The sequence below is a fragment of the Geotrypetes seraphini genome, chromosome 4 (assembly GCF_902459505.1).
Source record: "Geotrypetes seraphini chromosome 4, aGeoSer1.1, whole genome shotgun sequence".
Classification (NCBI taxonomy): domain Eukaryota; kingdom Metazoa; phylum Chordata; class Amphibia; order Gymnophiona; family Dermophiidae; genus Geotrypetes; species Geotrypetes seraphini.
In genome coordinates this window covers 229645274-229659710 of record NC_047087.1, presented here as the reverse complement: position 1 = coordinate 229659710, position 14437 = coordinate 229645274, and the positions used below count along the sequence as shown (strand labels likewise).

Below are 14437 nucleotides of genomic sequence, written 5' to 3'. Positions count from 1 at the left end.
CACCAGCTTTCCTTCCTCTTCCCTCCCCTTGTGCTACCAGCTTTCCTTCCTGAAGTTCCTTTCACCCCTTTCCTTCCCCTATGCCACCAACTTTCCTTCCTCTCCCCTATACTCCAAGGTTTGCTTCTTCAGGTTGCGGTATCGGTAGTGACTCGCCCATGCTGCCTGCCACTAAACCGGAAGTCTCCCCTCTGTCACGGAGAGACTTCTGAATAAGCAGCAGGCAGCATGTGGGAATTGCTGCAGATACCACGGGTCTCCTAAAGCAGCGGTGAACAGGCTTCTGCCCACCAGAGCTTCCCTCTGCTGCGTCAACCGTGACATGGCAGAGGGAAGGCCCCAGCGGGCAGGCCAGGAGCAGCCTATTCACCGTTGCGGCTGCTTTAGGAGACTCAGGACTCACTAAATCGGTGAGTCCGAGATATATATAGATAGATAGATATATATAGATATATATTTATTTATTTTTATTTTTTTTTTTAAGTTAATTGATTCAAATCTGTGAATCAGGCAGCACTAGCAGGCAGATATTTTCACAACCCTCCCGCCTCTCCTAGTTGGCTTCTTAACTTGTTTACTGAACGGGAAGGCACTTACGCAAGTGCATTACGGGCAATCTTGAAACGTCTAGGAAGTTAAAATGACAGTACACTTTTGCACGTCCGTACCGGGCTCCTTGAATGACGTCGCCCATCTGTGAGAATATCTGCCTACTGTCCCTGGCTAACACCTGTTACAGGTTAGTAACTGTGCTTTTTCAATGAATAAGGATATGGTAAAAGCAGTTATATAGATGGGTTTTTAAAAGGTGTAAATAAGTTCTTGGATGTAAAGACCATAAACTCCCATTAAGGTAGATCCTGAAAAGCCACTTATTTCTGGGGTTGATGACATGTTACTTCTTGGGATTCTGCCAGGTACGTGTGACCTATATTGGCTAAGATACTAAGCTAGATGGACCTTTGGGTTGGCCTAGTATGGCAATTCTCAAGTATATTCTGTTTCCTATTAGCAAATGTGTATGAAAAAGGCAAGTTGTGCAGTGTTTATCAGACTTGTTAATCTAAAAGTATACGGTATGTAAAGGATCTTTTTATGTTATTATTGTTGAGCCTATACTTCTTATGTAAAATATAGGGCTCCTTTTACAAAGCCGTGTAAGCGGTTTTAGCGCACGCAGCTTTTTAGCGCTACACGGCTAGAACTAACTCTAGCTCAATGCTGGCGTTAGCATCTAGCGCGGTTGGCAGTTTAGCATACGCTATTACGCGCGTTAAACTGCTAATGTGGCTTCGTAAAAGGAGCCCATAGATTTTCTAGTGCATAATTTAATTGCCTAACTACTTTTCACAATAATAATTTATACTGGTTAAAGTCTCTTTTGCTTTTGGGATATCCTTCCTGACAAAAGGTTCAAATTAAAATGCTAATATATTCCATGGAAAGTCATCTGAGTATCAAGTGATGATATGTTCTTCTTTGTAGGTTGATGGAAACATAAGCAAAATTTATTGCCAAAACCTTTGCTTGTTAGCCAAGCTGTTTCTTGATCATAAAACATTGTACTATGATGTGGAGCCTTTCCTTTTTTATGTTCTTACAAAAAATGATGAAAAAGGCTGTCATTTGGTCGGATATTTTTCAAAGGTAAGAACATTTTGGATTAAATAAATATTGTTTACTGATCTTTTGTTTCTTTCTGACTGTAGTGTAACAAATGTAAAGTAGATGCACAACACTCTTCCAGTTCCATTTACAATAATTGGCATGTTAACTAGTTAATGACACAACATCCTTCTTCTGAGATACTAATGAGAAATAAACTCTTTCTTTTTAGTTACATTGGTATTTAATTCTTATAACTCTTCTTTCTTCTTTATTTATCTTTCTTGGTTGGAGAACAGTGACTTCAAGTGCCCACAGTTGTTTGACTTAGAACAAGTCTTGTCAATCCAACCATTTCATGAGCTATCGCAGGTCTCATGTAACCCTCTAATCTCTCATTAATATTAATTTATTTTATTTATATAAATCATTGTTAATAAAAATAACCCTATGAATTGGTTATTTCTTTTTAATTAAATCCTTGGTACTGAAATTAATAGTAGTGAATATAGTTGCCGATGTTTACTCCCAGCTTTTAGGAACGGTGGTTCAAAATATATGGCTGATGATAATATTGCAGTATTATCATCAGCCATATATTTTGAACTACCGGGAGTAAACAACATCGGCAACTCGCTTAGAACAAGACTTGTTCTAAGTCAAACAACTGTGGGCACTTGAGGTCACTGTTCCCCAACCAAGAAAGATAAATAAAGAAGAAAGAAGAGTTATAAGAATTAAGTACAAATGTAACTAAAAAGAAAGAGTTTATTTCTCATTAGTATCACAGAAGAAGGGTGTTGTGTCATTGACAGAAATTAAATAGGATAGTACAATGTTAACTAGTTAAAACAAAATTTTCACCTGTTTACCCTATGATTCTAATTATTTTGACTTCAAGGTGAATAGTTGAGATGTCTGTTTCTAGTAGCTGTGGAAATAAAGTTTAAGTGATGGTTACATGAAAGTGAGAACAAAGACACCTGAACTTCAACATTAGCTCTTCTACAAACTTGGATATATTGCTTTACTTCCCTGCATGAGAGGTCACTTAGATGTAACTGGGTAATTGCATTGATTCTGCTACTTTTATCCTAAAATGATAAGTGGTTTTACATCTATACTCTTTTTCATATTATCAGAGAATGCTATATGATGGCTTCTAAGTCATGTTGAATCTGTGATAAGTCTCTTAAGATAGACAATTAAAAAAAAAAAATGGAAGGGCCTGGCTCAGTAGCCCAGTTATAGCTCTAAGTGGTGTGGTACAAGACCACTTCATTTCAGTCTTGGTTTTAGCTCCTGTAGAAGGAATCCACTCAGGATTTTTTTCTGTGTCCCTCCTTCTTCACTGTGAGCTCTATTGCCACCTGCAGATTTTGCCTTCTGCACGTGAGCTGAAAGGAGTGTTTCTGTTTTGCACTCTTCTGTTCTTATTTTATTTGATGTTTTCTGTGGTTGGAACTTTCATCTTGTTTACAGCTCTGCCTGCATAGAAAAGAAGCAGACTCCGGTCTTCAGCAGACAGGCCAATCCCTGATGGTACCTGTTAGCCAGCCTGCACAAGTATTTTTGGAGCTCGGCGCCATCCCCGCGTTTGTCTCACCTACTGTCTTGCAGGGATTCACTGCTGTGGGGCACCCTTAGGAGGCTCAGCAGTGTCTCACAGGGTATCCTGCAGCATTTTTTGCTTTCCCCTTCTGTACACATGTCCATTGGTTTATGGGGGTGCGGTTACAGTTGGGCTTCATGCCTGGCTGGCAGCTGAAGATCAGCGTTGAAGAGACATTTCCAGTTTGAGGCAGCAGTTCTCCTTTCCAGCTATTGTAAAGGGCTGAGGCAGGCTGTAGCCTATTCAGGACAGGTCACAGTGAGTAAGGCTGTTACAGCCTATGAGGTAAATTTGAGGGAGGTCTGAATTTCAGATTTTTGGGTGTTTATGCATGTTCCCCCTTTGTCCCCCACCGGAAATATCCTAATTTTGCTGTTTTTAGCACTTTGTAAGTGTGTTTTTAGGCATAATTTTCTTAGCGGTGTCCAACTTTGATTTTTAGCAATCTTTTTTTTCAAAAGTTCCCTTCACTTCCAAAACTGTAAATTTTTTTGCCTCAAAACTGTTTGGGATGGAGTCCTTGGGCTCTTCTACCCCAAATTCATGCAAATTTTACACCTCAGGAGCATCCTTGTACTACATGTTGCGCAGTGCAGTCTGAAGAGGTGAGAATGGCTACCTTAAACCTCTCATCTACTTAGATGACTAAAAGGGCATCAAGCCTGTTGGGGTGGCCTTCTTTATTTTGGGGGCCCGTTCAACATACACAGATGCCTTACATTCAAAGAAGCTCAAGCTAAAGTCATCAAAGGGTGACTCCATACATCAAGGTCCGGAGGATTTCTCAGATTTTCTGAAATTTTTGTGGAAGTTCTTTCATGAGAGCCATGCATTTCCAGCACAGTCTTGCTGTGCCTTTGACTTGTCTCCTTGCAGCATTGACTTGCAGGATACCTCTTCTTCACAGTTTGCCGCTGTTCAGGACTTGGGAGATCTCTCCCCAGGAGACACTGACAATGGGCTCAGGCAGATACTCCGTGTACTTCTTCATGCTAGAGAATGGCTCAGACGATTGGAGACTCATTCTAGACCTTACTCATGTCAATGCAACGCTTAACAGTTCCGTGCATATGCATGGAAACAGTTCGATTTGTCATAACGTTGGTAGCCCCTAACCTCTCTGGATCTGACAGAGGCCTGTTTGCATATTCCTATTTTTCTAGATCACAGGAAGTGTCTCAGGTTTTATGTCCTGGAAAATCATCATCAGTTTTCAGCTCTACATTTTGGCCTGGTGACAACTCCTTGCACCTTCATCAAAGTGATGGTTGTGGTAGCAGCTTACCTGCACAAGATGGGATTGCAGGTGCATCCCTATCTCGATGATTGACTGATCAAGACCCCCCCTCATTGTTGGAAGGTCAGCGCATAGTGGATCAGGTGATCCGAGTCCTGGAGGATCTGGGTTGGATTGCAAATTACTGCAACATCAATTTGATGCCAACGCAATCTCAGGAGTACCTGAGAGTCCTGTTTGACATGGCTGTCAGCCTTGTCTATTTTGTCCGGCACGCAGACAGAAGCTGTGCTTTCAGATTTCTTGTCTTTTCCACAAGTCAGTCCCATCGTTGTGGTATCATCTTCAAGTCTTGGGATCCATGGCAGACACATTAGATGTGATGCCTTGAACGAGAGCCCATATGTGTCCTCTCCAGTATGTATTACTCTACCACTGGTCCCCACAGACGGATGTGTTACAGAAGTGTCTGCCCTGGAAGCTGGAGGCTCGGGCTAGCATTGATTGTTGACTCAGGACTCAGTCTTCCAGGGGCATGCCTCTACGGATTGCTTTCTTGGTGGTTGTAATGACAGATGCAAGTCTCCTGGGCTGGGGTGCCCATTGCAACTGTCATCTGATTCAGGTGTGTTTGACACCTTCTCAAAAGAAGAGGCTGGAACTGTGAGCCATTTGGTTGGCTCTAGTGAAATTGCAGAAGACTGTCAAGGGTCAAGTGGTCAGAGTCTTCTCCGAAAACGCCACAGCGGTGGCATGTGTCAGTTGCCAGGGAGTCACCAAGAGTGCATTTCTAAGTCAGGAAGCCCGCCTGCTCTTTCACAAGGCAGAGGATCATCTCCAGGTGCTCTCAGTGGCACATGTAGCAGGAGTGGACAATGTGCAGGCAGACTTACTCAGCAGGCAATTGTTCAGTGCTGAGGGCGTCCACACTTTGACCTCATGGCAATGGCAAAGAACAAGAAGGCAGTCCGATTCTTCAGTCGAAGAGTCAAGCCCAGAAGTGATGGGCTAGATGCCCTAATCCAGCTGTGGCCTCAGGGAATCCTGTTGTATGTCTTTCCTCCCTGGCCCATGATAGGCCAAGTCATTCGACAGATTGTGGCTCATCGAGGAAGTGCCATTCTGGTGTCTCCAGATTGGCTTCACAGGCCATGATAAATGGTTCTGATGCAGCTTTGATCAGGTACATCCAGACCTGCTTATCCAGAGTCCAGTGTGCATGGAGGATTAGGATCGCTTTGCTCTTACGGCATGGCTATTGAACCCGAAGTGTTAGAACATAAAGGTTATTCAGACGTAGTCATTACCACCATTCTCAAGGCTAAGAAGTTGACTACAGTTTCTGCCTACGCTAAGGCGTGGAGGACATTCCAGCATTGGTATGCCCAGGATTGTGTGGAGCCATTTTCAGCTCCAGTTTTGGTGGTGGTAGCCTTTCTCCAGCCAGGACAAGGGCCTCACCGTGGCCTCACTGCCGGTCCAGGTTGCTGGGCTCTCTTGTTTCTGGACTCACAACCATAGACCTATGCTGGCATATCTTCCAGGCATTGCCATATTTCTGAAGGGGGTGCTCTCTGCATTAGACCACCACTTAAACCTCCTTTCCCTTTGTTGGACCTTAATGTGATTCTCAAGGGTCTTGCCAAGGCCCCTTCGAGTCTCTGGAGGAATTGTCTCTTGTGGACTTGATGCTTAAGTGACATCAGTGCGGTGAGTTTCGGAGCTCTAGTCTCTCTTGTCTGAGAGCCTTTTCAAAGAAATTTGGAGAAAGGAGTTTCCTTCCTTCCTGCCTAAGGTGGTTTTTCAGCATTTCATGTAAATCAGGAGGTCTATTTGCCTGTGTTCCAACCTACAGGTTCTAGGATGCGGGACTGCATCTTGAAGAAGTTGGATGTGAGAAGAGTGCTTCGTCAATATTTAGAGGTCACCAATGAGTTCAGGCTCTCTGACCATCTGTTTGTTCTGACTCATTTGCCTTAACAGGCACACTTGCTTCCAAGGCCATGATCTTCAGATGGAACCATAAGGACATTTTGTCGACCTACATGTATATGGGAAACAGTCTCCGGTTTCCATTAAGGTGCATTCGACAAGGAGTGTAGCTTTGTCAAACATACAGACTAAATGGCTACGGACCTTTATGTGAAGAAAATAAATAACAACAAGAGAAAAAGGAAACCGATATGGTTCTCCAAACTAGTGGTGGAGAAAATAAAGGCGGAAGAGTTGGCATTCATGAAATATAAAAAAGCCCAAGACGAGGAGTGCAGAAAGAACTAAAGGGTGAAACTGAAAGAAGCCAAGAGAGAGATACGTCTGGCGAAAGCACAGACAGAACAAATGGCTAAAAATGTAAAAAAGGGAGACAAAAATTTTTTCAGATATATTAGTGAAAGGAGGAAGATAAAAAATGGAATTGCTAAACTAAAAGATGCTGGGAACCGATATGTGGAGAGTGATGAGGAAAAAGCAAATGTGCTAAACAAATACTTCTGTTCTGTGTTCACAGAAGAAAATCCTGGAGAAGGACCAAGATTGTCTGGCAAAGTTACACGAGAAAATGGAGTAGATTCTGTGCACTTCACGGAGGAGAGTGTTTATGAGCAACTTTAAAAACTGATGGTGGACAAAGCGATGGGACCAGACGGGATCCATCCCAGAATACTAAGGGAGTTCAGAAAGGTTCTAGCGAGTCCTATTAAAGACTTGTTCAACAAATCTCTGGAGACGGAAGTTCCTGGGGATTGGAGGAGAGCGGATGTGGTCCCTATTCACAAAAGTGGTCACAGGGATGAAGCGGGAAACTACAGGCCGGTGAGCCTCACTTCGGTTGTTGGAAAAATAATAGAAGTGTTGCTGAAAGAAAGGATAGTATAGTTCTTGAATCTAATGGGTTACAGGATCTGAGGCAACATGGCTTTACAAAAGGTAAATCGTGCCAAATGAACCTGATTGAATTTTTTGATTGGGTGACCAGAGAGCTGGATCGAGGACATATGCTAGATGTAATTTACTTAGATTTCAGCAAAGCCTTTGATACGGTTCCTCATAGGAGGATGTTGAACAAACTTGAAGGGCTGAAGTTAGGACCCAAATTGGTGAACTAGGTTAGAAACTGACTGTCGGACAGATGCCAGAGGGTGGTGGTTAATGGAAGTTGCTCGGAGGCAGGAAAGGTGACTAGTGGAGTCCCTCAGGGTTCGGTGCTGGGGACAAGCTTGTTCAATATGTTTGTGAGAATTAGAAGGAAAAGTGTGCCTTTTTGCAGATGATGCCAAGATTTGTAACGGAGTAGAAAATATGAAAAAGGATCCGCAAAAGTTAGAGGAATGGTCTAATGCCTGGCAATTAAAATTCAATGCAAAGAATTGCAGAGTAATGCATTTGGGGATTAATAATCGGTAGGAACCGTATATGCTGAGAGGTGAGAAGCTGATATTCACGGACTGGGAGAGGGACCTTGGAGTGATAGTGTCCGAAGATCTAAAGGCGAAAAAACAGTGTGACAAGTTGGTGGCTGCTGCCAGAAGGATGCTGGGCTGTATAAAGAGAGGCATAGCCAGTAGAAGGAAGAAGCTGTTGATGCCCCTGTACAGGTCATTGGTGAGGCACCACTCGGAGTATTGTGTTCAGTTTTGGAGACCGTATCTGGCGAAGGACGTAAGAAGACTTGAAGCGGTCCAGAGGAGGGCGACAAAAATGATAGGAGGCCTGCACAAGAAGATGTATGAAGAGAGACTGGAAGCCCTGAATATGTATACCCTAGAGGAAAGGAGGGATAGGGGAGATATGATTCAAACATTCAGATTCTTGAAGGGTATTAACGTAGAACAAAATCTTTTCCAGAGAAAGGAAAATGGTAAAACCAGAGGACAATGTTAGGAAATTCTACTTTATGGAGAGGGTGGTGGATGCCTGGAATGCACTCCTGAGAGAGGTGGTGGAGAGGAAAACGGTGACTGAGTTCAAAGAAGCATGGGATGAACACAGAGGATCTAGAATCAGAAAATAATATTAAATATTGAACTAAGGCCAGTACTGGGCAGACTTGCACAGTCTGTGTCTGTATATGGCCATTTGAGGAAGGATGGGCTGGAGAGGGCTTCAATGGCTGGGAGGGTTTAGATGGGCTGGAGTAGGTTTTAACAGAGATTTCGGCAGTTGGAACCCAAGCACAGTACCGGGTACAGCTTTGGATTCTTACCCAGAAATAGCTAAGAAGGAAAAATTTAAATTGAATCAGGTTGGGCAGACTAGATGGCCATTTGGGTCTTTATCTGCTGTCATCTACTATGTTACTATGAGCTGAAGCTCAGGCATTTTCCCCAGAGGAGATCTCTAGAGCAGCAACTACAGTGGTCCATGCTACACACATTTGCAAAGTTTTACAGAGTGGACAATGTGGCACAAGTGGATTCTGCCTTTGGACCCTCCATGTTACAGGCCAACTTAATCAGCCTGCTCTAGATTTCTATGTCCTTCTTGTCTAGAATGACACACCTATTGCACTGGAAAAAGAGATTATGTTCTTGATATCTTTTCCAGTAGATAGGTATGTCATTCTAGACTCTCACCCTGTCATTCCTGCGCCTGTCTACTGTCTCATTCTGTTAATGCTTCTTCAAGTTGCATCTTGGATGCTAGTCAGTCCTGTATGATATGTTTGAGTGTCTCCAGACACTACCTGAGCTCCTTTAATGCTTTTGGCTGTTGGTAGTATATTGAAGATCAGTGTTTTATGTTAACACAGAACAGTTCTATAGTTGGATAGTGTCTCCTCTTTGTCCTTACTTCACATATTTGGTTGGAGCTCTAGGGTGCTTGGGTACTAACTGCAGGTGGCAATAGAGCTCACAGTGAAGTAGGAGGGACACAGAACAGATCTAGAGTGGATTCCTTCTGCAGATGGCTCACAGCTATGGGGAGATAACCCACTTGTCTAGAATGACACACCTATCTACTGGAAAATATATTATCAAGGTAAGGACATAATCTATCTAAAATTTTAAACAAGTGCAATCCCTGATATATTCAAATAAAGGCAAATGGCATCTTATCCTATAGGAGTAGATTATTTGATCTGGAAAAAATAATTTAAAAAAATGGAATGGCCCTGCCTTGTTAAAAGAAAACTACATTATAGAGCTCACTTTAATGTCTTTTTTCAGTCACCAATAAAAAAAGAGATTGTTTGGAATATTTGGTTGATCTAAACTTTATAGTTTATTCAGGACTTGATATACCACCTTTCACAATAAATCAAAGCAGTTTTCAATAAAAATTTTCATCTTAGTAAGAAAGGAACGCCAAAATTCTGGATAGAAAAGCTTATCAAGCACACACATGCAGTGCGAACAGTCTCGTCAATATAGGCTCGGACTAAACAAATGTGTGATAGTGCAAGGAAACTTGAATGAATACCTAAAGTAAGATGGATTCCTAGAATGCCCTGTAACCTATAGGATGGAAGATTTAGATGGATTTAGCAGTAGATGGTGGAGGGTCAGCCAAATATTGATGTCGTTCAGATAGAGTTTCAGAGTTTATTGGTCAGGATTATTAGGGTCCTATACAAGTTTCAAGTTTATTAAAAAAAATTTTTAAACCACTTAATCAAATTTCTAAGCGGTGTACAGTATCAGTAAAAGAAAACATTTTTAAAAGAGACAAAACATGTTAGTGTTAAAATATTAAACAAGACAATGTTATTTTAGTGGACGTTAACAAAGGACAAATAAACTAACTGCACACAGTTGGGAAAAGAGAATGAGCTACAATGTTTAATAAAGCACACTTAAGGATAAGAGCAATAGGTAGGGAAAGGAAGTGTAGTTGATTAGGTCCTGAAAAGGACATTTTTATCCAAAAGCATCCTCAAAAAAGTTTTGAGTTTCACTTTAAATTGCTTTATCGAAGTTTCCGATCGCAAAAGGTAAGGCAATGAGTTCCATAGAGTAGGCGCAGTAACGACAAAGTTATTAGATCTCAATGTGTTAATTAATTTTAAGGATGGCACAACTAGGAGATTTTGTGACGTTGAACGAAGAAATTTGGAAGGGTAATAAGGAGTAAGGAGTCTGTCAATAAACTCTGGTTGACTGTATTAACGAGTAGTGAAAGTTAGTAGTAGAATTTTATAACTAATTCGATGTTCAACTGGTAACCAGTGGGCATCGATTAAGAGGGGGGGAACATGATCGTATTTCTTTGCGCCATAAATGATCTTGATAGCAGTATTTTGTACTATCTGCAGACGTTTTATTTCTTTTTTGGTAGCGCCTTTTTGAAGGGCATTACAATAATCTATACTGGAAATTACCAAAGAAAGTAAAAGAATATTGTCAGTATAAATAAGAACATAAGAATAGCTTTGCTGGGTCAGACCAATGGTCCATGGTGGCAATTCAAATGTGCGCAAGACAAAAGTGCGTGGACAATTACATGAAGACAATTGAGCGCAAGACAATTAAGCACTATGACAATTGAGCGCAAGTCATTTGAGCGCAAGGCAAATGATGGGATGTATCAATAGAAGCTTCGTCAGCCGTAAACCTGAAGTCATTATGCCACTCTATAGAACCATGGTGAGACCCCATCTGGAATACTGTGTGCAATTCTGGAGGCCACATTACCGGAAAGATGTGCTTCGAGCTGAGTCGGTCCAGAGGATGGCCACTAGGATGGTCTCGGGGCTCAAGGGTCTCTCATACGAAGAAAGACTGGGCAAACTGCAGCTCTATACCCTAGAGGAGCGCAGGGAAAGGGGTGACATGATTGAGACATTTAAGTACGTCACGGGTCGTGTCGAGGTGGAAAACGATATATTCTTTCCCAAGGGACCCTCGGTCACAAGGGGGCACCCGCTCAAACTCAGAGGAGGAAAATTTAGTGGTGACACCAGGAAATATTTCTTCACAGAAAGGGTGGTAGATCACTGGAACAGACTTCCGGTGCAGGTGATCAAGGCCACCAGCGTGCTCGACTTCAAGAATAAATGGGATATCCACGTGGGATCCCTACGAGGGTCGAGTTAAGGAACTAGGTCATTAGCATTCAGACTTAATGGGGTGGGTCAATAGAGTGGGCCGACTTGATGGGCTGTGGCCCTTTTCTGCCGTCATCTTTCTATGTTTCTATGTTTTCTAACCGACAATTGAGCACAACGACAATTAAGCGCAAGATAATTGAGCGCAAGTGTGCTTTTGTCTTGCGCACATTTGACTATGAACCATGGTCCATCAAGCCCAGTAGCCCGTTCTCATGGTGGCCAATCCAGGTCACTAGTACCTGGCCAAAACCCAAAGCGTAGCAGCATTCCATGCTACCGATCCAGGGCAAGCAGAGGCTTCCCCCAGTCTTAATAACAGACTATAGACTTTTCCTCCAGGAAATTGTCCAAACCTTTCTTAAAACCAGCTAAGCTATCCGTGTTGCTGAATCAAAAGGGCCAAAGGACTAAGAAAGATGTTAAATAATAAGGGGGCAAAAAATGATTCCTGTGGAACACCACATATGAAAGAAAAGGAAGCTTAATGGGAGGAAGGGATAGCAGAAAATGTATGATCAGATAAATAAGAAGAAAACCATTGTATTACTCTCCCAGAGATATCAATTTTGGTGAGTCAGCAAAAGTGGTGGATGGTTTACCAGATCAAAAGCTGCAGTTAAGTCTAGGGATATTAGTAATACAGTTTTACCATGGTCATAGGCAGTATAAATATCATTCAAAAGAAAGGACAATAATTGTCTTTGTTGAATAGTCAACCCTAAAAAAACAGATTGTCTAGGATGGAGTATGTTAGGAGCTTGTTAGTGGAGATGTTTCAAGGCAAAACCAACTATTTTTCAAGTCTGATGGGACTACTCATACATCAGCAATAAGACTTGCAAATCATAGCATTAATACATGGTAACAGAGCATGCTTAGAAATACCCAACAGGAAGTAGTGGAGAGGAAAAGGGTGATGGAATTTTAAAAAGAGTGAGATAAACACAGAGGATCTCTAATTAGAAAAAGAAAGGTATAAATTAAAGAACTAAGGCTAGTATTTGACAGACTTGCAAGGTCTGTGTCCCAATATATAGTGATTCAGTGTAGGATGGGCTGGGGAGGGCATCAATGGGAACTCCACTAACTTGGAACATGACCTTATGATAGATAGCCTGCAAACAACGGGATGGTTAGATAGGCTGGAGTGAGCTTGGATTGCAACTTCAACAGTTTTTATCCTAGGACAATACTAGGTGGACTTTACAGTCTATGGTCCAGAAATATCAAAGAAAAGAGACAAGTTAATATAATCGTGTATTTTTAATGAGTATAACTCATGGGCAGACTGGATGGACCATTCAGGTCTTTATCTGCTGTCATTTACTATTTGAAGAAATTGGATCTAGTAAGTATAATGGCTTTTTGAATGAGCTAATCAACCGAATTAGAAAAGTCATTGATGGAAGATTAAAAGATGTCCACTGGAAGCAGTAGAACTAATGGAGGTTTAGATAATGTCTGGAATGTTTATCATCTAGGTCAGAGGTTCTCAACATGCAGTATGTGTACCCCAGAAGGTACGCGCACCCTTGTCAGGGGGTATGTGGCGCCGGTGCTGTATGTCTCCCAACTTCTTTCTGCCATTATATGCGGTGCTGGTGTTGTACATCTCCCAACTTCCTTCTACCATTGCCTTCTGCTTTCCTCGTGTTCTCTCCCTCGCCTCCCTCCCCTCTCTTCCAGACCAGCAGCAGCAGCTCACTGTGTACTTTTAACTTCCCCCCACACAGCTACCGCTAGCATTAGTTTAACCACAGTTCTATCAAGCAGCCTTGGGGCCTTTGCCAGGCCGTCCCTTCTCCAATAATGCAACTTCCTCTTTCATCGGAGGTGGTCCCCGAGGCTGCCTAATGGAACCACGACTAAACCAACGTTAGCGGCAGCTGTGTGGGGAAGTTAAAAGCACATAGTGAGCTGCCAGCAATTCCATAAGGCAGCCTTGGGCCTTTGCTAGACCAGCCCGCTTTCTATGAAAGAGAAACTTGCATCATTGGAAGCGGGCAGCCTAGCAAAGGCCCCAAGGCTGCCTGATGGAACCGCGGCTAAACTAACGTTAGCAGCAGCTGTTAGGAAAGTTAAAAGCACACAGTGAGCTGCCACTAGGGAGAGGAGAGGTACTGTTAGACAGGGAGGAGAGGTATTGCTGGACATGGAGAAGAGGTACTGCTGGGCATGGTGAGAGGGAGAGGTACTTCTGGACAAGGGAGAGGGATAGGGACGGTTGACGAGGTGCTGCTGGACCTGGCAGAAGGGGAGGGGAAGGAAAAGGTGCTGCTGGACTTGAAGGAAAAGGGGAGGGAAAGCTGCTGTATGCTGGAGGGGGGAGGGGGAGATGGTGCATGGAGCGATAACATATTAGTTGTGAGTGGGGTTGGGGGGAGAGAAGGAAGGAAAATTGTTGCAGGATGAGTGAGAGTGATGAGAAAGGGAGAAATGGAAATGGTGTGGAGGAGAGGAAGAAATAGTGCATGGGGAGAGAGCATGTTATGAGTGGGGTTGGGGATAGATGGACTGGGGGTGGGAAGGAGGGATGTCACACTTGAGGGAAGGGGCGAGGAGAGAGCAAAAGCGTGCAGGAGGCAGAAAGGGTTGGCTCGCAGAAAGAGAGAGGGAGAGATGGATGGGGAGGGCAGAAAGGAGGGAAGGAGAAATGTCACAGGGTTGAGGGCAGAGAGTAAAAAGTTGGACTCGGAGGGAGAGAGAGATGTTGGGTTGGGGAGGGAATGAGGACTGGAGGAGAAGAAGCGTGCAGGAGATGGAGAGAAATGTTGTATGTGACAGTAAGAGGGAATGGGAGAGATGCACCCTGAAGCTATCTCTCTCTCTCCACTCCCTTTACAGCAAGGGAGGGAATGAGAGAGAGAGAGGGAGACATGCTGCCAATGGGGGTGGAGGAAAGAGGATGAAAAGTTGGATTCATGGAGGGACAGAG

The 14437-nt window shown here is 43.1% G+C and overlaps 1 protein-coding gene across 14 annotated transcripts in view; it reads left to right on the top strand.

Annotated features, from left to right (window-relative positions):
• The window catches only part of KAT6B (lysine acetyltransferase 6B), a 490670-nt gene that overhangs the window by 352204 nt on the left and 124029 nt on the right, over window positions 1-14437 (top strand). For all 14 annotated transcript variants that reach the window (XM_033941371.1, XM_033941375.1, XM_033941383.1 and 11 more), the window contains one exon: window positions 1486-1647. In XM_033941371.1, coding sequence (XP_033797262.1) covers window positions 1486-1647 — 162 coding nt within the window. The remainder of the gene's footprint in view (window positions 1-1485; window positions 1648-14437) is intronic.